Here is a 24,842-nt window from a genome sequence, read left to right on the forward strand (position 1 = left end):
CTGCATTTACACACACAGACACACACGCGCACGGACACACAGCCACATGCACGCAGGCATGCACACACACACCTGTGCATCAAAAATGGTACACAAGCACATACACAAACAATAACTTTTACTCATCAAAATACGCAACTGCTGTAAAAATGTTTCTTGGTGAAAAAGCAGCCTGAGGGATACTGCTCCACCCAGCGCTGCATGTAGAAGCTGCTCTTATGAAACAAACCACCCTGCAACCCCACCCCACCTCACCTCCCTTTCTACCACTGACCCCATTTATTGAATCACCCTGTGCCCTGCTTTCTGAGAGAGGATGCTGGTAGTCTGTCTGACACATATTTCAGCAGCATTTCATTGATAGCATGGACCAACAATATTCAATCTGTCTATAAATCATTTAGCTAATAATCAGTAAGTCTGAATTTAAACAGTCCCATTTATACTTCTAAAACTGACCAGAAACTACTTCCATTTTCAGGTTGGTTACTCACTACACTCACAGAATTGTTTTTAAATTTACTCACTTGGAACCTCCATGTACAAGCTCATAAAGCTCGGATTTTTCTGATTATACAGAAAGAACCACAGGGTTTGATGTGTTTTGACATTCCTACATGACATACAAATGTGGAACTGTCCAATTCTGAACACCTGGGATATATGAGGTGCTTGTCTCAGCCAGAGGAAGATGTACACTCAATTTCTTCTTTTAACTCCTTCCCCTCCTCTTCTTGATCGCACAGCTACAACATCTCAGAAGGACTACTGGAATCTTCCATTCTCTGTTCTATTGCCTATTACATGTGCAGATATACAGAGGAGTTTAGGTATCTTCAAAACTGAAAAGTCCATGTGAGTTAATCCAGATGGAGTCAATAATAATACTGTTGTTTTTTATTTTCTCAGTAGGTGCCACTTTAACTGCCTTTGGGGAAATGGTACATTTTGAATTCTTCTTCCCTCAGCCATAGAAAGGCCATTTTTTTAAAATAAAGAAATAAATACAGAGAGGATTATGCAAAAAAGGGGTCTGATTTCACATGGAAAGAATAAGCTATGACACCATCAAAGTAGGGTAGAGCCTGCTCAGAATGATGAATTACGATCTGACCTCACACTCTGACCTTTTAGTTATTGGCAAACTTTTACAAAGTGTTTTCTCTAGACTAACATTGATGCAGTCCATTGGCGATTGACATGGAATGGCCTGTGTACAATTCTTGATTGAGCTGGAGTGCTAAGGGACATAGCCTCCTACCTCTTCCACCTCTATCCACCTGCACTATCTCCTTAAAGCTTACATCCACACTGGGTTTTATTCAGCTATGAATCTTGATACAGGAACCAGGTTCATACCTCATGTCTGCAGAGGTAAATTACTCCCCAGCAATGAATTTTGAAAGGGGGATAGGGACCATGTCTTCCCACATGATCTGAATCTTAGGCAAATAGGGACACTAAGTTGGCTGTCCAAGTGCTCAGACTGAAGTGGCTCTAGATTCTGGTGTCGTTATTGTCTTGTACAGTTTCTGTGGGGCATGTGCATTTCAGTCTAAACTCATTCAAATTTTGCGTGTTGCAATGCCCACAAAACAGACAGATGTGATAAACAGACAAAAACAATCAATTTGTTGCTTAATAAAAAGAGGCTGCAAACTTGGTAAGCATTTGTCCTCGTCTGTATGAGAACACAGGTGTGAATTAGCAGAAAAGAGACACGCGTACACGTGAATGATTCGCATGATACACTGAGCAATTTCACCTGAAACCAGCCACTGAGTGCGCGTCACATTTCGGACGCGACGTTTCCAGGACACCGCGCGTTCTCCTCGGTTCTGGAACTCTACAGGGGCGTTACCAAGGTGTCTCTCTCAAGACCAATATCACATGGCATCGGGCAAAATTTTGCCTTTTGCATTGCTTCTCCATCACAGCCCTGTATACAAAAACTGTCAAAACTAGGGCAATAAATCATTGCCTTGCAGCTGCCCTGGATTTTGTTGAACCCGTTTCATGCCATTTTCTCCGTGCTGTTGCATACCATGCCAAGCAGCTATTCTAATTATAAACAGACTGCACCCAGGGCGTGGAACTGATTCATATTTATTTGACAGAAGAACCGTTAACCTCACTTAAGGCTTCCGGCAGTAGAGCGCATCCTGTCACAGAGCAGCGTATCGCTTGTGCTCTGCGCTCACTTCAGACAGCAGTCGACACGTTTCATCGGACTCCTTTAAAGCAGCGAAACGTTATTTCGCCGTCCGCCTCCAACGCAGACGGTGCTAACTCCGGAGGTATTTCTGCTTCAGAAGTAGCCAACACCTGACATTTTCACCATCATGAAATACAGCTAACGGAAGAGCGTCGCCTTACCGTGGATCCCTGTCTGGTGGGACATTGCAACGGAATCTTCAAATGATTTTTCAACACTGACAGTCTGTTATTTTTTTAATAATTATATTTTGGTAATTGCTTATGAATCCTTCACGCTTCTCTCACACACACTCTTTTTTTTCTCTGTCTATGAGTTGTCTGCCTTCTCACACCGCTTCTCCGCTACAGCTGCAGCAGTCAGGAAACAACTCGGCCCATTCTCACTTCCGGATCTGTGTCGTCACTGGCTGGGGCTGAATTTGGGAACTCCCGAGGCAGTTCCTAAACGCGAAACTGCCGCGGGAGTCGATCTTAATAGCGGTTTGATTATATGAGCTTCAACGGGTTTGGACACACGCTGGTGAGCCATTTGCGAAGAAGTGTGTTTACCCCCCTGCAAGCCAGTTGTCATTTGCTAGCGAATTATTTCACAAACCACAGAGTTTTGCAATGGTGACCGAAGTTTTGACTGTATCATAAAAGTATGAGATTTATTAAGGCACACTCTCCCATCACTGGTTCCAGGCACCGACACGGCACCCCCATCTTTTCAATCTGATCCCCAAAGAGTAAACTGTATTTTTCACTACCAGTACGTGCTCACAGACCAGAAAAAAAAGTTAGTTTCTTGGCTGAGGTGCAATCAACCCATATCTCAGGTTGCTTTGAGTTAGTTCAGGACAGGTGAAGTTCTTGATGATAGAGTTGTTGTCTTTAGTCTCTGAAGTCAGCTAAGGACTCGAGCATCTGTGGAAAATTGTGCTTGGAGCTGGTCAAGCCTTGCTCCACCTGTCGCTGGGAAGCTGATATTGTGAACATTAATGCCACAGTTTGAGAACCACTATCACTCACTATCACTCATCTTTATCAGTGGACTGCACACAATCCGGAGAAGAACCTCTCCTCATAACAGTTCAGGTAAAGCATATCAGCATGTAATTTTCAATTCTGTCACAACTAATAATTGTATCATTATAACTGGTTACACTTTTTGTGCTTTCAATTACATCACATTCAACAATTATTACAGTAAGTACAATTTAAATTTAAATAAATTTAATTATTATTATTATTTTGTGTGTGTGTTTATTTGCAGTGTACATACATCTGCTGATGCCTCTGGACACATCTTCAGGAACATCACTGAAGATGTGTCCAGAGGCATCAGCAGATGTATGTACACTGAAAGTAAACACAAAAAAATCATGTTGGCATATGTTTTTAGAGGGGAATGAATGTGTGGCTGTGTTTAGGTGTCACATGTGCGGGATACAAGTGCACTGTGAATCCAGTTTTGTGACCATTGTATGTGTGCTGTCTTTAAGTACCTGAATATTGTATACATATTGAATCTGAGTGTCATATGTGAGCAAAATAGAGGCATGTGTTGTATGAGGGTAGAATATAGTGAGAGATGACAGAGTGCGCACCGTGTGTGCGCACAGAAGACGACAATAAGTGTTGAATGTATGTGTTACATGAGAGTGTACTTCAGTGTTGCAATGTGTGTGTGTGTGTGTGTGTGTGTATGGGTGGGCTCTTGAATAATAAATACACCCTGGGGTTCTGTACACACCAGTAAGTGAATTATAGATGAGTGCGTCACAGGTAAGCTCATGTGATGTTGCGGCATAGATAGGTGACACCCAGTCCGATCACCCTTCCTCTATACTCTTCAGTTCACACACACACAGGTGTGCTGTACCCAGAACACTCTTCTCAGGATAATGGACAGTATGATGGCTGAATGACAATGCTGAGTGACATCTGTCCTCCTTATCCTAACGTCCACAATCTCACAGCACAGTTCCAGCACATATTATTGGGAAACTATTGGAGAGAAGATGTGGTTTATGTCGATGTTAACTGCATTAACCACTCTGTATGGTCTGCGATTTCTGTGGTATATGTATCTGCACAATTCATATTTTAAACATTATAGCCATTATACTGTACAATGAGGTGCAATTGCCTTCAGCTGTCAGCACACTAATGATGTTTCTCTTTCCCCCAGCTGGCCTATTCTACATTAAAACCTTCTGTCTTATGGCCGCTGAATTAAGCTGAGGTCCAAACTCTCTGTGGTAATTAAAGACACCGGGGCACTTCTCACAAAGAGCAGGGAGTCCCCCAGTGCCCTGGCTAAACTCCCAATCAGGCTCTTTCAATCTGGCCATCTAATAATCCCTTAATGTAATGGGCTAAATAACTCCCTCCCTCTCCACCTCAGCTCATGTGTGGCGAGTGCTCTGGCACAAAATGGCCACCATGCATCTCCCAGGTGAGGGCTACACATTAGTGGTGAGGCAAGTTCCCCCTTCACTGCGAAGGTGCTCTACAAATATAATTCACTATTATTATATTATTAAACAGCTGCTTTGTACCCCTCCAGAATTTGACAGTGAATGCTGTTCAAGTCAGTACTACAGTCCTCAACATCATGGATAACTCTGGCACGGTCGAAGCACCATATGCAGGCAATCCGTTTTGTTTATTATAACTATATTTTCAAGGATTAATATATAGGTTTTATGGAAAAACACAGCGATTTCACAGAATATATTTTATCTTAAGATGTAATATAAGCATCATACTGTAGTATTAATGATCTGAACAAAATAACATGCAGGAGAACAAGACAGACACTTAACTCCTTTCCCTAAAGCTCTGCCCAGAGTGCACGTTGCATATATTTTGTTGCAATACAGCAAGTTCTTCAGCTGCATTATTGCAGTTGAGTGAGGGTACTGCTCACAACAAATGGACCATAAAAAGTAGGGCTATGTATCAAACAAACATGCACAGCTAACCCTTGAGTGGACACAGGACTACAAGGCTTGAAGTAACCACTCCAGAAGAATTACAAAGTCTTTTATTTTATTAAGATGCATACAAGTAGTGGCGATAAAAAAAGATTCACATATTCATGTTTTTTGATACAAAATTATCAAAATAACAAAATAAAATGAATGACTGCTGATGACCCTGGAAAAATCAGAACTTCTGGTGTGTCTTTATACCTTTAGGATAGTGTTGCACTACGGTGTATTATGAGCATTTCGGGTACACTGTAGTCAGGGTTACTGATGCCTGCGTTCACCAATGAGTGGGGAAAACCAACACTGAAATCCCACATATTTGAAATGCTGGGGACAGTATGCTGAGTATGTGGTCAGAAGCAAGGATGACAAAGCCACGATGGTAATATTCATCCCTTTCATTTTTATCTTAGAAAAAGGACCCAATGTTATCCCACAATTCACTGTTCAACTGCTACAGTAGTCTGAATTATAGAACAATGGCACTTGGGACCCTCGATCATGCACTATGACTGTATCTAGTAATGGAAAATGCAGAACAGCAACTACATCTTGTGACTCAGAAGAAAACAGAATTACTTCTTGTTATCGCTGAAGGAGGACTGTTTTTTGTCATTAGCCCAGAAGTGCAACAATGCTGAAGACAGTGGGGTGCATTTCAAAGAGCTGATCAGCTTCAGGAAAGGCCAAGTTGATGCTGGAATAATACATGGGATCAGTGGATAACCTGAAGCATTCGGGACCACAACCGCAATCAGAGCCATGCTCCCTATTCAAGCCACACATGGTATGCAGACACTTCAGTACAAAAATAATAACAGTAATATTAATTACAAAAAAAACAAAAACAATTTAACTGACACTGTTAAAAAACCTGCCCAGGTAGCCCCCTTATTTACAGACCGTAACCCCTAGTAGCTGCTGCACCCTTTGATCTTCAACCCCCCCGCCCCCAGCGTGCGACAGGTCACACTGCCCCCTTCCGGGCTGGAGCTGGGGGGTGTCGCCACGTTCGCCATGGCTCACCGTGGAGATGCTCCTCGTCCTCAGAAAGGCTGTGCACCTTCCAACCCTTCATCAGTCATCGATCGTGGGTAACCAGAATGCCTGCGGAGACAGCGAGTCAGGCCAGGTGAGTATGGGGGAGAGGGGTGCGAACGAGAGAGAGAGAGTACCCCTGAGGGAGTCACCCTGTGCCTCACCATGTTGGAGCAGGCGCTAGCAAAGGTCATGAATTTCGGGTTGAACTGCAGGCAGGTGACCGGACCCGTGTGCTTCCCGTCCAGAACCGCCACCTTCATCCCGCTCTCTGCGTTCCACACGTGGATCTTCCCGTCCTCCGAGCCTGAGGGGTACGCCAAGGAGAGGGACAGGAAATCAGCACAGAACAGCAGACAATTGTGAGAACAACCGTGGGTGGCAGTGTAGCACAGTGGTTAAGGAGCAGGGCACTGCTGCTGTACCCTTGGGTGAGGTATTAAAAACACAATTGCCTCAGTATAAATCAGTATAAATAGATGGATAAGAGCACCTGCTAAATGCCAATAATGTATCGTAATGTAATATGTGGCTCAGGTGCAGAAACAGGGGAGGTCAGTGTTGGGATTTGGAGCAGTTTGTGGTCTCTGGGCTCACCGATCATGATGAACTGCGAGTCTGGGGTGAATGACGCCTCCAGAGTCACTCCTTTACTGTTGTTGTAGCCCTGAGAGAGATCCATGAGACACAGCGCTGGTGAGACAGCGTTTAACATGCAGATGCGTAACTGTAGCAATGTGAAGTGGTGCCCCAAACTCCAGCGCAGGGGCGGGAACAGACCCTCACCCCAAACGAGTGCAGCATGGCTCCCTTGAAGGCATCGAGCAGACGGAGAGCGCCCCCGTTGGTGGAGACGAGGATCAGCTTCCCATCGTTGCTGAACTTCAGGCCGGTCCACTCGCAGGTGCGGTCGTACTGCAGCTTGAAGGTGGCGAAGGGACCCTGAGAAGCACCAGCAGTCAGCGCACGTGCAGACAGAGCAAAGGACATCCTCTCTTCCTCTCTCACAGCCTGATATTAACACCACACCTACCAGCATGTGCTAACACATGTTCCACACACACACAAACACATAGGCACCCTTACCTTGTCGAAGGACCGCAAATCATACAGCTTGACCATCTCAGAGTTCACTCCTGCGGCAAAGATCAGGCCCTCTGGGTCAAAGGAGCACACCGGCTTACCCTGCAGGTGCATCAGTCCCTGTGACCGAGACACAAAGCGTACGTTGTTACGACCAGCCACCCCTAGCTGGAAAACAAACGATGAGAGATCACTACACCTAGCCTCCTGTTCTGATCAGCAGATCACCTTTATCGGGTTACCTGGATGGGACGCTGCCTTCAGCTGCTTGATGACATCATCAACTTGACATCATCAAGTGTGTGTGCGCAATTTCTTGTGAAACATGCAAGGCCAATAAATGTGAGACCCATTTGCCAAAATGGTTTATTTAATGTTAGCGGAAACCAGTCATGTCTTTCAGGTCTTATGTAAATATCATCTAATCTTAACTGTCACATGGTTGTATGATCACGCCCCAAAAAATACATATGCAGTGTTTGTGAAAAATATGTGTATCATACCACACTTACATATAGCAGCCCCAATACAGCCATTGTTCTCCCAGTGCCACTTTGAAATCAGAAATCTAACACTACTATTTTTCCTTCTGGTACTTTCTGTTGTGGAGAATAGATCAACGAGCAAGAGCTTCCCAACCCCATTCTAAACCACAACCATTTCAATGAACATTTTTACTCCAAGTTAGGATCGGTTTTTGGGGACAACATCGGTGGTAACATTGCTGTACCTGATAGTAAGTCACTGACTTTGGTCTCCTAACACGGAAGAGCAGTGGGTTGTTTAATTTGACCATGATAAATTCGCTCATACTGAATCACCGCTTCATGGCATCATTATCAGATTATTTTGGTAGAAACCCTGTACTTGCACAATTTAATAAAGTCATATGGGAATACCATTTAAAACACATGCACAGGCATGCTGTTGTCAATAAAGGTCTTAACACATAATGGTGTGAGCTAAAACACTTGTCTGTGGGACCAGACAAAAATAGTGGCTCATGCATTTTATCATAAACTAGGACAAGAACTAATGATACTACAAACCTAGCTATGGCATTAGCTGTTCATGATAATATGTTAAAATATATGCATTTAGATAGCAACTTCATCAATATCTTGACACTGTTTAATAAATTCAGAGCTACAGTATCCTTTTGTCATTACTCTTTTAACCTTTACTGTGAAACGTAACTGCTGGACCAAACTAGTGTTACCATAGCTGGTAAGTCAAATAATGATTATTTCCATATTACAGTTAGCATTGTGATTGGGTAAGATGATGAATATTGACTCTGGGCTAGCAATGTTTCAGCTGTAATGGCACAGTGTGCCAGTGGAAAAAAAAATAATCCATTCCCTGATCACTTTTTTTTTACAACAAAGAACTCACCTGACAGTTTGGGGAGCGCAGGTCCCAGAGCCTGATGGTTTTGTCCAAGGACCCAGAGATGAAGGTGTCATCTACAGGGGACATGGAGAGAGCCACAACCCTGAAACAAAAGAAACTTCTGAGTGTCTTCACAATGCTCAATCTAAGAGAGGGTAAGCTACAGTCCTTATCTTAAGGCTATATCTAAGTGCAAACTGTAACTTTATTGTAAATATCCTCAACTCCTCAATATACTTGGACAGAAAAAAATCTTTCTGATCTACTTGTGATGACGAAGAACCAACAAATGTTTCCCCTGCCATGTAATGGCTCTACTGATATGACTAAAGCACAACTTTCCGTAACAACCATGCTTTCTGGTCTCGATGTGAGAGCTTCTTTGTGATGCTCATCTTACCTCTTGTTGTGCCCAGGAAAGTACCGGATGTACTTGTTGTCGTGAAGAGACAGGTATCGGATCGTGTCTGCGAGCGGCACATTGACAGGAAGTTTAAAGTGAGGAAATGCACCACCGCCCATCTGAGGTACAAACACTAACATGTCAACACAGCCATTATTTACAACTGCAACACAATCAGAGTCAACGGAGGGACGAAGAAACCCGGAAGAGGACCCAGACTTCAGACGGCTGATCAAGCAGCAGGGCTCTGTCCTGGGCAAGGCAGTGGCCTGTACAGTTAGCTCCAGAACCGGGCGGAATCACAGACCCTCAAACTGTACAAACAACTACCTCAGCACAGGACAGGCATGTTTCCCCAGTAGACATCCTTGCACCAGCTGGCAATCTTCGAGCTGAAGAGTTCGGGGTACACATACCCACACATGTGACCACACACACACTCCATCACTCCATCATACCATTAGCCACACCACTGATGAGAGCGGTCCTTTCAAAACAACCACAGGTCAAGGCAAACATTTTCACACATGATATATTACCCATATTCAACTCCAATCCTTTGCCCATTTTCAACCATGAATGTTTGGCATTGACATTAAGAGAGACGCACCATCTATTTTATTAGAACTGTAGACCACTGTGTTGGCCGCGTGTGTGTAGCGTATAAGATCCACTCCATACTTCTTACTGTACAGTGTTCGCTTGGGTCTGGAGGAAGCAGGGAGAAAGGAGAGCAATGAACAATTTGGATCAACAGCAGGTCAGTAACTAAACCAGCTCTAAACAGTGAACCAGCTCTTTCATTTTGACAGACACAATTCATACTTCAATACATGGATCAATGTAACTTTATATTATCCAACTCTGTAATTCAATACATTAATCAATCTAAGTTTCAATTAGCTACCTTAAAAAATGCAACAATTCTGAAATGCCCATCAGATGATCTCAAATTTAAACTAATGACTGAAAATATATCAGAACAGTCCGAGGTGCCCTTTAATGTGACGTTATTTTGCGATTTCTAGCTACTCAATCGCAACATTTTCCCTGAATGTAAAAACTCCTCACATTGTTTACAATTCTGGTCAACGGTCTAGTTCTGAGGACTTGGCATGTACCGTTGCTTACTAACGATTACTAACCTTAACTAATTAGCTAAATGAGGCGGTCGACTTTAACAGGGCAATTCGTTCTTTGGTTTCACGGGGCTACACCGTATTTGTAATTATCTAGACAGAAAGCTAATTAGGTACCAGGACACACGTGAGTTTGTACCTAGCTTGCCTACCAACACAATTTAACTCACATTCGCTACATAGCGCAAAACACGTCGTGCGTGCATTTAAATGAGAGGAAAGTGATAACGAAATTTAAGTGTACGGATGAAATCTCGTATTTATTCAACAAACACACTCGCCGCTTTGTTGATGATAAATATCGACCAACACCCTCGCGCCCTGCAGCCGAAATGGGCGCGAGACGGAACGCGAGCCCGGGGATGCAGCATTTGCAGCAGGCCTTGCCTCGAGCTCGCTTTGCTACCAGCGAGTTAGCATCGGCTGCTACCGCCAAAGCCTGCATTCGGCCTCCATTCCCTGCAACGCTGAACGTTAGGACGCTGTCAATAACAGAAATCAAATGCAGTGTATTTGCCCCTCACTTTCCCTCCTGGCAGTCGTACAACACGATGGAGTCGTCGTCGCTGCTGGAAATTACTGTCTCGCCGTTCGAGCTGAAATCAAAGCAGTTGATTTTGTCCGAATTCTCCCGGAAAACCTTCGCAACCCTAAAACTCCGCAGCACATTGTCCGTAAGCTTCATGGCCGCTGTCCCCTGCCTGGGCGAGCCGGCCTCTCTGTCGTGGATCTCAAAATAATTTCGGCTCTTCTAAGCTATGTTCTGGGTGACTGTTGCAGTATGACGTTGATAAACTGGTACAATTTATTTTCTGGCGTTTCAAATGCAGAAAGGAAAACCCGCTTGGCCCGCACTCGACGTCTGATTCTCCGAGTAAAGCTCCGCCTTCCTGTCCTTAGACAGGCGCACCTCCCAGAGATGTGCGCATCCGCCATTTCACGTTTGGTCAAAACAGTTTCTGAGACCACCGACCGTATAAAGCTGCGCTGTAGGGAAGAAATTGACGCAGCATACGTAGTATTGTCTTGCCTTTTATATTACTACATTAAAACAGCTTTTTGAAATTATATGAATGCCATTAACCTCCACACTTGAACCTCCCGGCCACCGTAGCTGAGACGCAAGCGTCCTTGCGTTGCGTCCAGCAAACCCCTTTTTCTGATACTGTAATTGAGTGCTAAGCTAGCTATCCGCCTGACTAAAAAAATCATAAAAGAAAGTTAACTGAGTCGTGTTCAGGATCTGCATACTGTTAAAAGGGCAATAACAGAAATACACAAGTAGCAATGCAGGTGAGTGACATCCGCCCTATAGCGCTGGCCAGCTTCTTGTATAACTAGACTGGAATAACTGACTGGTATTCAAAATATGGTATTTACTGACCTGCAACTTACAGACAGCAGCAGTTTTTTTAATCATCCAATTGCTTTTTCTGTTGTAAAACCTAAGCGTTGGTCTACTGTATTGTTATTTTCATGTCAATATTTTTACTTATTCCAAACTTCGAAGTATTGTGAAATACTAGCGTGATGTGCTGATAAAGGTCAGGGGTCAGTGCCCCTCCCACAGTCTTCTGTCCTCTTAGCCAATGAAAAGTCTCTCCTACCCAGGTCATGTTTAGAGTGAAGGGAGGTGGAGGGGTTAGGGACTCCACTAGAGGGACTGTGAGAGTCATACTGACCGCTGACCGCTGACCCATGCTGACGCCGTGAAACCCTTTATACACTCGCACACACAGACTGCCCTCCTCCACTGTCTGCCCTCTGAGATCCACAGTCCTAGTGAGTCAATCATTACTCACACGGTCAACAGAAGCTGAACGGACTTCTGTACCAACAGAGCCGCTTAATCAATAGCTTGCATGCAGCACTCTGTTATAGTGGCAGGGGAAAGAGCTCATTTAGCACAGAGGGGTTCCTTCACCAGGTGGGTACAAATCTGCATTTTTTTGCCAGACAGAAGATTGTTTACCTGTAGCAGAGAAGAGCGTCTTGATGTTCAGTGATCTGTATGGACAATGTCCTCAACCCTCTAACTTCCGTATCTTGGGAACATCGCTCATATTTGGTCTGTGATGTTCACCAACATGCTCGGAGAACTGTTTGCTGGCTAGTGTCTGGGTCAGAAAGAAGCATATGAATTTGTGAATACTTTTAAGTACAAATCTCTAGTGAACACAGAGCATTAAAAGAGTCTCAGATAATTTACTTTTACCATTTTTCTTTAATGGGGGAAAAACATGTACCTCAGTGTTTCAAACTGCTCCGTACCTGCTGCAGGTGTCCAACAGTGATCCCCCGGTGAGGGCGGTGTGATTGACCCATGGCGCGTGCTCTGTCTCTCTCTCGCCCTCTGGCTCTCTGTCGCCCCTTGGGATTGTGGGGAATGGCGACTCGGAGCATGTCTCTGGAGGAGCGGGCCCGGGAGGTGTTTGCGGCCGCAGTTGGTGCAGTGCAGCCGGATCGGGTGGTGCACAGGGGCCTGGAGCTCAGTGGAAATCGTCTTCGTGTAGCGGGACACACCTTTGAGCTCAACCACAACCTTTACCTGGTGGGATTTGGCAAGGCTGTGTTGGGTATGGCAGCTGAGGCAGAGAGGATTGTGGGAGGCCACCTGGTGAAAGGTGTGATCAGCGTGCCACACGGTATCCAGGAGACGCTGAAACATCACAGAAAGGGGTAAACCTCTATCAGTGTAACTCTTGCTTCCCCCTCAACTCCCGCAAGACTCTCAACTCAACTATTTGGTCATTTTCCATGTAATGGTTAGTATTGTAATTGGGTAAAATGATCTAGGATGAGCTGTTTGGGGCAGTTTCTGCCAGCAGCCTCATCATCTCATTGGATGTGCTGCACAAGACCTAACAGCTTAATGCTTACCGCTTGCTGCACATCACTGTTCCAACCCACATATTCCTGTTTCCCTCAGGCAAATGCTTCTAGGAGCAGACAGTCGGATCAAGGTATTTGAGGGTGCCAAACACAACCTGCCTGATGAGAACGCCCAGAAAGCGGCCGAACGCATCCATGAACTGGCCAGTGCTTTGACTGAGTCTGACCTACTGCTTGTGCTTATCTCAGGTATTAATCAGCAATCATCAGTTACATTCTCATATGCTTAGCCATCACAACTCCAGCCAAAGGGTTTGTCAAGTATAATTTCATATAGGCCTCACCAGCTTTGTTACAGCAGGGTGTGTGTGGTGTGATCTCAGACATGAGATCCTACTCTGGTATCATCTTAGATATGCTCCACTTGTTCACCTCCCAGTCATACCTGGACATGAAAAATGCTTACCTGGGAACACACTGACATTCAATGTAGGTTCATAGGACAATGTTGCACAGTATCAGCCTGGTTCAGTCTTCTCTGTGGAATGAGGAAGGTGGTGGAGAGGTTTTCCACTGATTTTGTTTTAGTTGTGATTTTAGTCTTAACACACAGAAAGTGAATTCATGTCATACTGTGTGTGTGTGTGTGTGTGTGTGTGTGTGTGTGTGTATGTATACAGGTGGCGGGTCAGCACTCCTTCCTGCCCCAGTACCTCCCATCTCATTGGCAGAGAAACAGGAAGTGACCCGCAGATTGGCAGCTGCTGGTGCCACCATCCAGGAGCTGAACACAGTGCGCCGCGCCCTGTCCTTACTGAAGGGAGGAGGCCTGGCCAACTGTGCCCACCCTGCTCAGGTAACCGTGACGCACTGGTAACGCCCAAGCCCAAGGGTCAGCCCAAAATGCTTGCACTATTTTCATTGCCTTATCCTCGTATTCCTCTGCTGCCAGCTTTTGGGCGGCAGTGTGGCATAGCGGTAAGGAGCGGGGCTTGTAACTGAAAGATCGCTGATTCCATTTCCCACTGGGGCACTGCTGCTGTAAATTTGGGCAAGGTACATAACCCAGAATTGCCTCTGTAAATACCCGGCTGTATAAATGCATAACATTTAAGAATTGCAACCTATGTAAGTTGCTATAGATAAGAGCATCTGCTAAATGCCAACAATGTTATGTAATAACACTATCATCGGTGCATATGCCTCTAGCTAAGGAGAAAACTGCTTCTTTGAACCACAGTGCACATGCATAAAAAACAAGCCCAAGTGCAGCGCTCTCTCTGTCTCTCTGCAGGTGGTGTCTCTGATCCTGTCAGATGTGATCGGAGACCCATTAGATATGATTGCCAGCGGCCCCACGGTGCCCGGCGAGGTGCAGCAGGAGCAGGTGTGGGGGGTCCTAGAGCGCCACGGGCTGTCTGCCTCACTGCCCGCGTCCGTCAGGGAGGTGCTGGGGCGGACGGGACCCGAGCAGACGGAGGGGGAGAGGCAGGCCGAGGTGGGGCGCGTGGTGAACGCCGTGATCGGCTCCAACGGCATCGCCCTGGAATGCGCAGGGCGGTGTGCCCGCGAGCTCGGGCTGCGGCCGCTGGTGCTGTCGCCCGGGGTGTGCGGGGATGTGAGCTCCGTCGCCCGTCTCTATGGCCTGCTGGCCCGCTTCGCCAGTGCCCCCGGAGCCCCGCCCGCCAGCCTCGCCCCCCAGATCCTGCGGCTCGGGCCGGAGGTGGGCGTGGCCAGTTGGGACCTGTGCCGCGCCATGCAGGTGCTAGAGGAGGGGCGTGGGGACGGCTGGGGCACCACCTGCCTGCTGGCGGGGGGAGAGCCCACGGTGCAGCTGACAGGGAAGGGGAAGGGCGGGCGGAACCAAGAGCTGGCGCTGCGGGTGGGACTGGAGCTGGGTGGGGAGCACCCCCTACAGGGCGCCGTGTTCCTGAGTGGGGGGACGGATGGGCAGGACGGGCCCACAGAGGCGGCGGGGGCCGTGACGGACGGGGGGCTGGCGGAGGAGGCCAGGGCGCAGGGGCTTGACCCCGAGGACTTCCTCGCCAATAACGACTCCTTCTCCTTCTTCTCGCGGCTGTCCGCCGGCAGGCGTCTGCTCCTGCCGGGACTCACTGGCACCAATGTGATGGACGTGCATGCGCTGCTGCTGCCCGTGCCCCCACCCGCTCCCCTGCCCTGAGGGGGGCCTCCCGAACCCGACCCCAGCCGCGCATCAGCCTGTCTGTTACAGGAGCCAGCCTGTCTGTTACAGGAGCCGGCCTGTAAAAAGGAAAGACCGAAAACAATAATGCAAACACAAAGGCCTATGGCAGCAGCAGAGCACAGATGCGCTCGCATGAGAACAGAAACTGTGTACCGGCAACGTCATTGCACACAAACTGTCCGGATCACATGCTCACACAAACTGTGGGACCAAGACCAAGGGAGACCATTTTAAAAATCTCTTTGGTCAGAAAGAGTGCTTCTAGCATTCCTCCTCCATTACCTGCTTCAGACAACCTGTATCTGAAATATTTTAGCTGTACTGCTCTCAGCTCAATGAAAATACTAAATCAATAACATGATTTCATATGATTTCAAATATACTTTAATATACTACGATATTACTAAAATAAATTGTATTCTGTATATTTTTGTTTTAGTGCAGTGACTAATTTAATATATCCAATGACCAGAGCTTGATGATTTTGTAGAACAGTGGTCCTTTTTGATAGGAGAACTGTATCTGTAACTCTTTAAGCCCTCAATCCATGTTGTAGACGTTAAGGTGAGGTCGTTCAAAGCTCATAAATAGCCATGCAACAAGTGCAAAACCAATGGTCACTTCGAATCAGGGAATGCAAAGAACTGGTTTATTCTGAACTACCAATTTTTCATTTCTGCTCCTTGTATGCCAGGTACCTCCAAAGGCTCCTAACTGGTCAGAACAGAATTAAGTAACAGATGTGTGTCTGTTAAAATTGCAGAGGATTGCCAAAATATCACCCCTTGGCAACTATTTGTTTACTATCATTGTGATAATTCCTCGGAGCAACGAAAAGTTAAGATTTTTAATGTTATTAATAACATTTTTGCAGCAGATAATTCATTCATTCACAATTCATTTTTGCTTTCATTCCCTGAATTGGTTCTATGAATGCATTTGTTAGTAAAACATGGCTAAATACATAAACATTCTGTATGTGTGCCACTTGGCTTTTGCCTCTACAGATGCCTTAAGTGTGTTGGTACTGCAGACACTGCCATCAGTAGTTGGTTAAAGTATTGGATCAATTTGTAAGTGGTCAGACTATGTAAATATAGCCTTGGCTATATACTTTTGGAGTACCTGTGGGTGGATGGTTTGCTAAATAAGTGATCCCCCTCAGTACCAGGTCCAGGGGTGCACTGAATAAGCCATAGCCCCTCTTTCTCCCATCCATACAGTGGTCACCACTGGAGGCTACTGCTCATCCTCACTTCAGCCTCAGCCGAGTTCAGTAAGGAGTCTCACACATTACCGGGTCTCATAAGCCTTTATTGTTTTACAGCAAGCAAGTGATATAGTGACAACCAGTAGCACAAACCCCCAAATATGTACTCGATAGTTTCCAGGCAACCTAGGAAGTTGGGAGAATGTGGGATAAGGCAGTGAAGTTGATATTCCACATGCAGCACCCAAACCTAAACCTGGTGTTCCCCGATCCTGCTCTTAGGGGACCACTGAGTATGCTGGCACTGCTTCACCCCCAGCTTCATCAAGGACAATGTTTCCAAGCAACTTAAAATGACCTTTCATTTTTGTAGCTTTTGTTAACCCCCACAACCTGCTGGTGGTTTGTCTGATTCGTCCTGGTTAGCCACACCGATCAGCGGTGTTCCAGGCCTGCCACATTTACCTGCTGTCAGACCTGGCACAAGACTGGTAAATGAAGCTACATCCAGGTAAACTGTTTGTGTGAAAGGAATGCAGACTTTGCAATAAGACTCCATGTACTATTGTAAGACCATTCATCCTTCAATGAAAGTAAATGCACACTGTTGGTGCATTTTCATGGTTTTAAACATTGGTCATCTTTTTTCAGATACTTAGGAGGTTTTGCAGAAGTCCACTCTTTTCACAGTATACTATTCAGACTTGCTCTAAGGGACCAGCCCAGAGCTGACCAAACCTCAGCTGGAGCGAGAGCCGGTGGGTTCACTTCTGCTCCTGGATCGGGACTAGAAACAGCCGCTTTAATCCAGCAGCGAGCCAAAGGTACCAGCAAGTCTTGGTGACGGCTCACCTACCAAACGGCTGCTACCAGAAGTGCATTGGCAGGGTGTGTAGCCCACGAGGGGGGCAGTGGGGGTGTGGGGAACATCCAGGAAAGGGGCCAGGAGCACACAGGGGTGTGATTATTAGCATGTAGGGGAAGATGAAGCACGTCTTAATCTTGACTGAATGGTTTTGGATTTGCACACATGTCCTTTTCTTAACTGGGGTGCTAAGTGTATGATAGGTCTGACCTTCTGACAGGTCTGACAGTCCCAGCTCTCCAGAATTTTCCACAGAAACACACAGCCCTCTAACTCTGAGCATGCTCTGCAGAAATCTCTCCTTTCTGACTGGTCCAAGGGGCAGGATGCTGCAGTCCCATTGGCCAGGAACTGGGGGAGGCGGGTGCTGGTCACTCACGGTGTGTCTTGAAGGCGTCCCCTGCGGCACTCTCCCTGATTGAGAAAACATTACAGCAAAGCTACATTACCAGCCTATTCGCAGACACATACTGTAACCCATACCACTTCGGGGGCTCTGAGGTGAAGGGCACATAAATCTCTGCTTTAAAGAAAGTCTGGCAGTCCCAAATGTCAAACAGCAATGCTTAAACACTGGGCCCACCCTGAACACTAGAAACCAGGTCATGTTCCCAGCACTTGGGTGTGATACAACATGTTTGACCATGTAAATTTAGTGATACCATGGTGTGAGGTACATGCTGAGTTTGGGAGGCACATCTGCACAGGACACTTACCAGCCACTGAGGTGTGGAGCTGTGTCTGGAGTACCACCATTCTGCCCACCAGTACCTGCAGAAAAGGTGGGAGGTGGAGGGAGAGAGGTATGTGAGAGAAAGTATTAATAAAAATAGTTCACATTAACTTAACAATTGCTCTTCTGGATAATAGCACGCTGCTAATTCCCATGGGGCAGAAATGTGTATATGTGCAGTGTTTCCACCCCAGCTAACCGCTACCTGCCCCCGCCACCGGCCTTTAGTTGACTAAAGCATTTCGGTTTGAAAGTATCCCTTTCCAGGTATCCAGGTCAGCAGGGCATACCCCATACCTATACAAAACTGAGAGTTAAGCTCCTTTTTTGTTGTGTCCCATAGAAATAACCACAATGACCCTGCAGTCTGATTCTACAAATGTTCACCTCTGTACCATCTAACCACATCCATACAAAAACAACTCAGACCACATGATAAATGATCAGACTATTTTGTCTAATACCATATCTCACCATTATCCTACCCTGGATGGATAGCCTAAATTTTGTTATATTTAGCCTATAGCTACATTTGCTTTATGGATAATATTACAGACAGTTTCCATAAATTGGTTGGGTTTCTGTACATTACCAGAGGTTTTTGCCTTAGACTAGGCCAATGAAAAATTTTGGGACACTTTGAGACCAAATATGTAATATCTTGTGAAGCAAGATGCTGCTCTAAAATGGTTTATGATATGTTGTCTTATTACTGTCTTACAAAAAGCACTCAGGATTCAGTATGTGTGTCTGCAAAGCCTACTGTTAATCCTTCACATACACATACACACATCTGAATATTATGAATATTATAATTTTAACACATAAAACATGCTCCAAAAATCATGATACAGTATCTATAACAAATGTATTCTGCCTACAAGAAGCTAACCCACTCACGGGCATAAAATGTAAGTCCATATACATATTTACAAACAGAGGTCTGACACTCAATTTCAGTACACACAAACACATATGTCTTTACATATGTAGAAAACTGCTCTGCCACACTAATTATTCATACAAATATGACATTAAACCACAGCTAGCAAATACCTCTCACCACATAACACCACACACTAAAGCAGCAAGTTTCGAAGTGAGTGCTACATAGTGGTTACTGTAAAGTTCTTCTTTCCAGTAACTTGGCCCTGTGCTTTATCATTTTTAGCAACAATGTTAAGATAGAGTCTAAGGCAAAGGGCCAAGCTACTCTGAGGCCAGTTCGCAGTCAAAATCTCTTTCTCGGACCGATCCAGTACTTACCTTGCCTGTAATACATGTCGTTCACGGTGTTTCCGTACACTTTCCAGGCGAAGTGGATGGCGATCAGGCTGAAGACCAGCCAGCTGAGCAGAATTTTAAATATGGCCACCCTCATATCATTGGCCAGCCAGTCCTCCACGAACTCGGACAGAAACGTTACCATTCCGTCCATAATCCGGGACACGAATTCAAAATCCCAAGGTTCCTCCATTTTTTTCTACATAGGCATAATCCGTTATAAAATATCATCAAATGGCATAATCAAACACACTTGAGTATGGTTGCGAAGTCCAGGAAACCTTCAGTCGCCATGTTCCCCAGCCTAGTAAACGGACAGACGTTACAATCTCACTGGCCGGCTGTTCAAAACAAAACCATCATGAGTGACTTTAATTCATGTGTTTAGATTCGTTATTTTGTAAAAGCCTATATTGTAGATCCACGAATGGCTCGATATTTATCTACAGTAACTAAAATATGACGTTCAAAAGCAGTAAATATAATTGGTAGGCACCTTTACTTTTTACCTCTACAGAATGTGCTGCGCAGAAACGAAAGATGTCGAAAACTGCTTTCTAATATTTTTGGTCGGGTAAGGTCATGTGGTGAACTTGTCAAATGAAATCTTGGAAGAATTTTTAGATTTGATAACATGTTGAATTAACATGTAAATGAATTGCCGTGGCGTGGCAGTTCTTCTTCAAACACATATCTATTATGAATAAAATTCATTAGAACATAGATTAACTAATCAGCAAACTATATGGGGAAGGGGTTAGGTTCTTGTTGACGTGTCTGAATACACATGGTATCTCGTCTCTGTGGCGCAATCGGTTAGCGCGTTCGGCTGTTAACCGAAAGGTTGGTGGTTCGAGCCCACCCAGGGACGTTGTGTTTTTCACCAAAGTTAAATTTTGTTGTTCTAATTGAAATTCACACGATAACCGAAGAAATAATAAAACGTTAATGTAGTGCTTTAATATTTCAGAATGAAACAATAACAACAACAAAAAAACTGGTGCAACGAGAAAAATTTGTGCAAACAGCGGCGCCTTCCTGCCATCTTGAGGCCGCTTAGGGAAACTGTTACTGTTCCTTCAAAGATGCAATAACTATAAATTGCCACTGGAGGGAAGAAGAATAACAAAATTGACCATTTTGTACTAATGGGGGACTTATTTTATTTTATTTTATTTTACAAAGAAACCAAGATGTTGTAGGGTCTCATAATTTTTCAACATCTTAAATACTTCCTTACACACATCCACTCTGAAAAATTAGATTCATAAAGACTCTGAAAATCAGAAATACATATGACTACATCAAATACGCATTATTTCCCCCCTTTTTGTATACTTTTCCCCCTTTTTCATCCTGACTTTGGAATCGGTATCAGTGCACTTTAGGCTTACCTCACCACAACATCCTCTATCATGGTAGAGGCACAAGCCGGATTGTGCAATATTTCTAACCCAGTCCTTAATTAAGTGAAATAAAAGTAGTATGACTCACTTTCATTTTCATTTCCATTTTAAGCTACACTACCATACCACAGTGATTGCCCTTAAATAGCTTCTTTCAAACATAAAATCATTGACTCATGGGTTATCTAGCTTGGAGACTGATCTTTTTCAGATACAATGCCATAGTACAGACACTGTTTGATCTCCACCTCACCAATCTGAGATAAGTTGCACCTCCGCCATGGGTATTTTGTAAGTTGCTTTGTGCAACATCAACTTTGCAGAACTGGCAATGCTGAAAAATGTTGAACACTTAACTACTGAACGACAAACCAATTGGCGCCCCTCCCTGATTATCATGCTGGGTCGTTTGGCACTTGATGAGGAAGCCTAACGTTGGACAGCAGAGATCTGTGTGACACTGCACAGATCTGCGGTGCTGCTAACATTACATTACATTCATGAGATGCAGTCTGAAGAGGTGGGTGTTCAGTCTGCGTTGGAAGGTGACCACCATAGACAGGGAGCAGCTGGCTACGGTTTGCTCGGCATTTGTGTCTCTCACCCTGCTTACTCTAGAATGTATCTGTTTTTGGCATGTTTTCCGGAAAATGTAAGAATAATAAAAAAAAAATCATTATTCATCTCAGCCAATAGTAACCAGTGTAAAAGTGGTTTTTGTGTCTGCTCACCCATGTTTGCAGTCTGTAGATGCTGACCAGAGCTCTGGATATGACTGTGGAGAGAAAATGGCTTAATATCTGGTCAGTCTGTGTCATGAATATGGCCTCACCCACACCAGCCAGCAGGCAAGTGCCATCACAGCTTTATGGCACCATCTGGATCAGTTTGACAAAAGCTGTGGCTTGTGCTACTCGGCACCAGGGCAGATCTGGGGTCACTTCAAGTCACCCACGAAGATGGTCACCTTTATTCCTGATGCTGAGAGCACCACTGTGTGTGTGCTAAGATCCAGTGCATTACCTGCCCTGTTGCCTAGCTGCTGTCATCTACAGAAACCATTAGTCTTTAGACTTTAGAGGAAATCATACCGTCTCTTGGGAATGGTGTCTCAAACTTTCCATATGCCCCAGGGGGAGGCGGGAAGACAGGCTGGATTGCTGCAGAGCAGGAAAAAGATAAAACAAAATCAAAAGAAATGAAATTGTCATCACGGATACCCCGCGTGGAATGACACGCACGTGAAGCAGCAGTCCAACGGGCCAGTGGCGCAATGGATAACGCGTCTGACTACGGATCAGAAGATTCTAGGTTCGACTCCTGGCTGGCTCGGGTCCTTTTATAGGAAACCCAACAAACCCATGGGATGACGTGAAATACACAACCAGTTCCCGAGGGACCGCGGTGTATCCGGCGTAGTGATATATTTTAACGTTAGCTGTATTTCCCTTTGTATTACTTCTTCAATTCTTCTAAATGTTTCTGTGATTGTATATCTTTGACTTTGGGCAAACGAGCGCACGTTGTGTTCTTGCTGTAACATTATGGCTAAGTTCGCCATTGGTAGCCCACGGTGACTAATACACTTAAAAGTTAAACAAGAATTATTAAAACTACTGTAATCCACGTTTGAATGTTAATTTTCCTTCCGAAGATTAAAAAGCAAGTATTGTTACTTTGAACCCGGACATCCTACTACCTTAAGGCTGCTAATAGACTCGACCCAGTGTTTTCCTATTACCTTAAAAAAAAGGAAGTGAGGGCCAGTGGCGCAATGGATAACGCGTCTGACTACGGATCAGAAGATTCTAGGTTCGACTCCTGGCTGGCTCGGTCAATTTTACAAATAAACCATTCTCCTATCAGCAGAGTGTCCAAAGTACCTGCTTTTACGTGATGATCCTGTGCCATGGAGTTGCAAGCTCACATGCCATCTTTTGGGAACGATGCCTCAAACTTTCTATATCCACCAGGGGGAGGTGGGAAGACAGGATGGATTTCTGCAGCGCAGGAAAAAGATAGACAACGAAATCAAAAGAAATCAAATCATTAGCCATCACTGATACCACCAGCGGAATGACACGCATCTGAGATACTAGCCCAACGGGCCAGTGGCGCAATGGATAACGCGTCTGACTACGGATCAGAAGATTCTAGGTTCGACTCCTGGCTGGCTCGGGTCCTTTTACAGGCAACCCAACACACACCCTACCTACCAGACTACCATCATCTAGTAAAACACCTTACACTTTCAGATGTGCGGTGCTTACATTAAAGAGATGCCCATGAGCAAGCATCAGCATTGTAGAACTCTATGGCCTATCCCTGGCAATGTTTGGAATTGTTGAAAAATATTGAACGCCAAACCAATCGGCGCCCCTCCCTGACGATCAGCCTGGATGTTTAGCACTTGACGAGGAGCTCTGCTATTGGACAACACAGAACTGTGATGCTGCACAGACCCATGGTGCTGCTACCATTACTTTATACTACATTAATTTAGCAGATGCTCTTATCCACACTGACTGTCAGCACAAGAGAACAAAAGTGTATCCATTCAAATTGAATGATAGCGATGATCCTGTGCCATGGAGTTGCAAGCTCACATACCGTCTCTTGGTAACGGTCTCTCAAACTTTCCATATCCCCCAGAGGGAGGCGGGAAGACAGGGTGGATTCTTACAAAGCGGGAAGAAAAAAGATAAAACAAAATCAAAAGAAATGAAAGCGTCACTAGCCATCACGGATACCGCGCCGGGAATGACACCCACATGGTAAAAGGAAACAACGGGCCAGTGGCGCAATGGATAACGCGTCTGACTACGGATCAGAAGATTCTAGGTTCGACTCCTGGCTGGCTCGGTTACTTTTGCAAACAAACCATTGCACTGTCAGCAGTGTCCCCAAACTAGCTGATTTTTACATGATGATCCTGTGATATGGAGTTGCAACCTCACCCCTCTTTAGAGGAAATAATACGGTCTCTTCCCATATCCCCCAGGGGTAGGCGGGAAGAAAGGCTGAATTCCTGTAGAGCAGGAAAAAGGTAGACAACAAAAGAAATGAAATCGTCATCACGGATACCCCGCGCGGAATGATGCCCACGTGGGACACCTACACAACGGGCCAGTGGCGCAATGGATAACGCGTCTGACTACGGATCAGAAGATTCTAGGTTCGACTCCTGGCTGGCTCGGGTCCTTTTATAGGCAACCCAACACACACCCTGCCTATCAGACCACCATCATCTAGTAAAACACCGTACACTTTCAGATGTGCGGTGCTTACATTAAAGAGATGCCCATGAACAAGCACAATGTTTAGAGAAATGTTTTGAAATCTGGGGAAATACTGAACGCATCTCAGTAATAAGACAAGAAGTATACTTCTCGGGGGTAACATTTTCGATCTGACAGCAGTTCTACAATGTATTGGTGTTGTTTTTATGTCTTTCATTAAAACCAAGGACTCATCTGAACATTTACTCAATGTGCATGTAAGGCATCTCTGTGTATTCATGGAGTTTAGCACAACTAACGTGCGGGCCAGTGGCGCAATGGATAACGCGTCTGACTACGGATCAGAAGATTCTAGGTTCGACTCCTGGCTGGCTCGTAAAGTTTTAGCCTCTGACGTTGTTTGCATTCGATGGGGGCAAACCGGGTGTAACTACATATTCGAAACGCATTTTCAGTGTATCTCCTCTTTATCTAGGTAAGCAGAAGTTACCTTTTTTACTACACGTCATTCGCTAATGATGTGTTTGTTCATCACCTCCAGCGACTACATGTGTTACCAGGAGAGAAAGAATGAGATCAAGTCCCCGTTAAGTGGGGATAATAGCGCCATCTGCTGGAGATCTGAAACGCGCTCAATCCAAAACTGGCATAAAACAACTTCTGTAACTTACTGTATGATGCAGAGTGATTTGCAAACCACTTTTAAAAGTTAATGTTGTCTGTCATACTACATTTAACGTCTGCTCTTAAAGTGTAGGGTATACGCCTTTGATTTCTTAATGAAATTATCTGAGTTAGACGCCATGTATCCACAATA

General features: G+C 45.1%; 4 protein-coding genes and 7 non-coding genes across 11 annotated transcripts in view; 8 read left to right on the forward strand and 3 right to left on the reverse strand.

Moving 5' to 3' along the window:
- Positions 1-2,570, reverse strand: part of LOC118780689 (twinfilin-2) — a 16,544-nt gene extending 13,974 nt beyond the window's left edge. The window contains exon 1 of the mRNA XM_036533330.1: positions 2,377-2,570. Within this exon, the coding sequence (XP_036389223.1) occupies positions 2,377-2,401 (25 nt within the window). The 5' untranslated portion in view covers positions 2,402-2,570. The remainder of the gene's footprint in view (positions 1-2,376) is intronic.
- Positions 2,571-5,283: 2,713 nt separating this feature from the next.
- wdr82 (WD repeat domain 82) lies at positions 5,284-11,537 on the reverse strand. The gene is made up of 9 exons (XM_036533331.1): positions 10,775-11,537; positions 9,722-9,819; positions 9,109-9,175; positions 8,712-8,811; positions 7,320-7,436; positions 7,020-7,175; positions 6,831-6,900; positions 6,398-6,540; positions 5,284-6,302 (listed from the first exon to the last, which is right to left on the reverse strand). The coding sequence occupies exons 1-9, from the start codon at positions 10,933-10,935 to the stop codon at positions 6,273-6,275; spliced, it is 942 nt and encodes a 313-aa protein (XP_036389224.1). The 5' UTR covers positions 10,936-11,537; the 3' UTR covers positions 5,284-6,272.
- A 561-nt stretch (positions 11,538-12,098) lies between these two features.
- On the forward strand, positions 12,099-16,218 carry glyctk (glycerate kinase). Its single transcript, XM_036533334.1, has 5 exons — positions 12,099-12,177; positions 12,531-12,929; positions 13,180-13,331; positions 13,763-13,938; positions 14,377-16,218. Exons 2-5 carry the CDS (start codon positions 12,574-12,576, stop codon positions 15,262-15,264), a joined length of 1,572 nt encoding a protein of 523 aa, XP_036389227.1. The 5' UTR covers positions 12,099-12,177; positions 12,531-12,573; the 3' UTR covers positions 15,265-16,218.
- A 238-nt stretch (positions 16,219-16,456) lies between these two features.
- tcta (T cell leukemia translocation altered) lies at positions 16,457-19,897 on the reverse strand. The gene is made up of 3 exons (XM_036533705.1): positions 19,363-19,897; positions 18,080-18,134; positions 16,457-17,777 (listed from the first exon to the last, which is right to left on the reverse strand). The coding sequence occupies exons 1-3, from the start codon at positions 19,571-19,573 to the stop codon at positions 17,735-17,737; spliced, it is 309 nt and encodes a 102-aa protein (XP_036389598.1). The 5' UTR covers positions 19,574-19,897; the 3' UTR covers positions 16,457-17,734.
- Positions 19,898-20,177: 280 nt separating this feature from the next.
- Positions 20,178-20,251, forward strand: trnan-guu. The gene has a single exon. It is a non-coding gene; the product is annotated as a tRNA-Asn (tRNA).
- Positions 20,252-22,045: 1,794 nt separating this feature from the next.
- On the forward strand, positions 22,046-22,118 carry trnar-acg. The gene has a single exon. It is a non-coding gene; the product is annotated as a tRNA-Arg (tRNA).
- Positions 22,119-22,546: 428 nt separating this feature from the next.
- trnar-acg lies at positions 22,547-22,619 on the forward strand. Its single transcript has one exon. It is a non-coding gene; the product is annotated as a tRNA-Arg (tRNA).
- Positions 22,620-22,891: 272 nt separating this feature from the next.
- Positions 22,892-22,964, forward strand: trnar-acg. Its single transcript has one exon. It is a non-coding gene; the product is annotated as a tRNA-Arg (tRNA).
- Positions 22,965-23,575: 611 nt separating this feature from the next.
- Positions 23,576-23,648, forward strand: trnar-acg. The gene has a single exon. It is a non-coding gene; the product is annotated as a tRNA-Arg (tRNA).
- Positions 23,649-23,909: 261 nt separating this feature from the next.
- On the forward strand, positions 23,910-23,982 carry trnar-acg. Its single transcript has one exon. It is a non-coding gene; the product is annotated as a tRNA-Arg (tRNA).
- A 346-nt stretch (positions 23,983-24,328) lies between these two features.
- On the forward strand, positions 24,329-24,401 carry trnar-acg. Its single transcript has one exon. It is a non-coding gene; the product is annotated as a tRNA-Arg (tRNA).
- Positions 24,402-24,842: the final 441 nt, after the last annotated feature.

This window comes from Megalops cyprinoides, chromosome 7 (genome assembly GCF_013368585.1).
Source record: "Megalops cyprinoides isolate fMegCyp1 chromosome 7, fMegCyp1.pri, whole genome shotgun sequence".
In the NCBI taxonomy this organism is placed as follows: Eukaryota; Metazoa; Chordata; class Actinopteri; order Elopiformes; family Megalopidae; genus Megalops; species Megalops cyprinoides.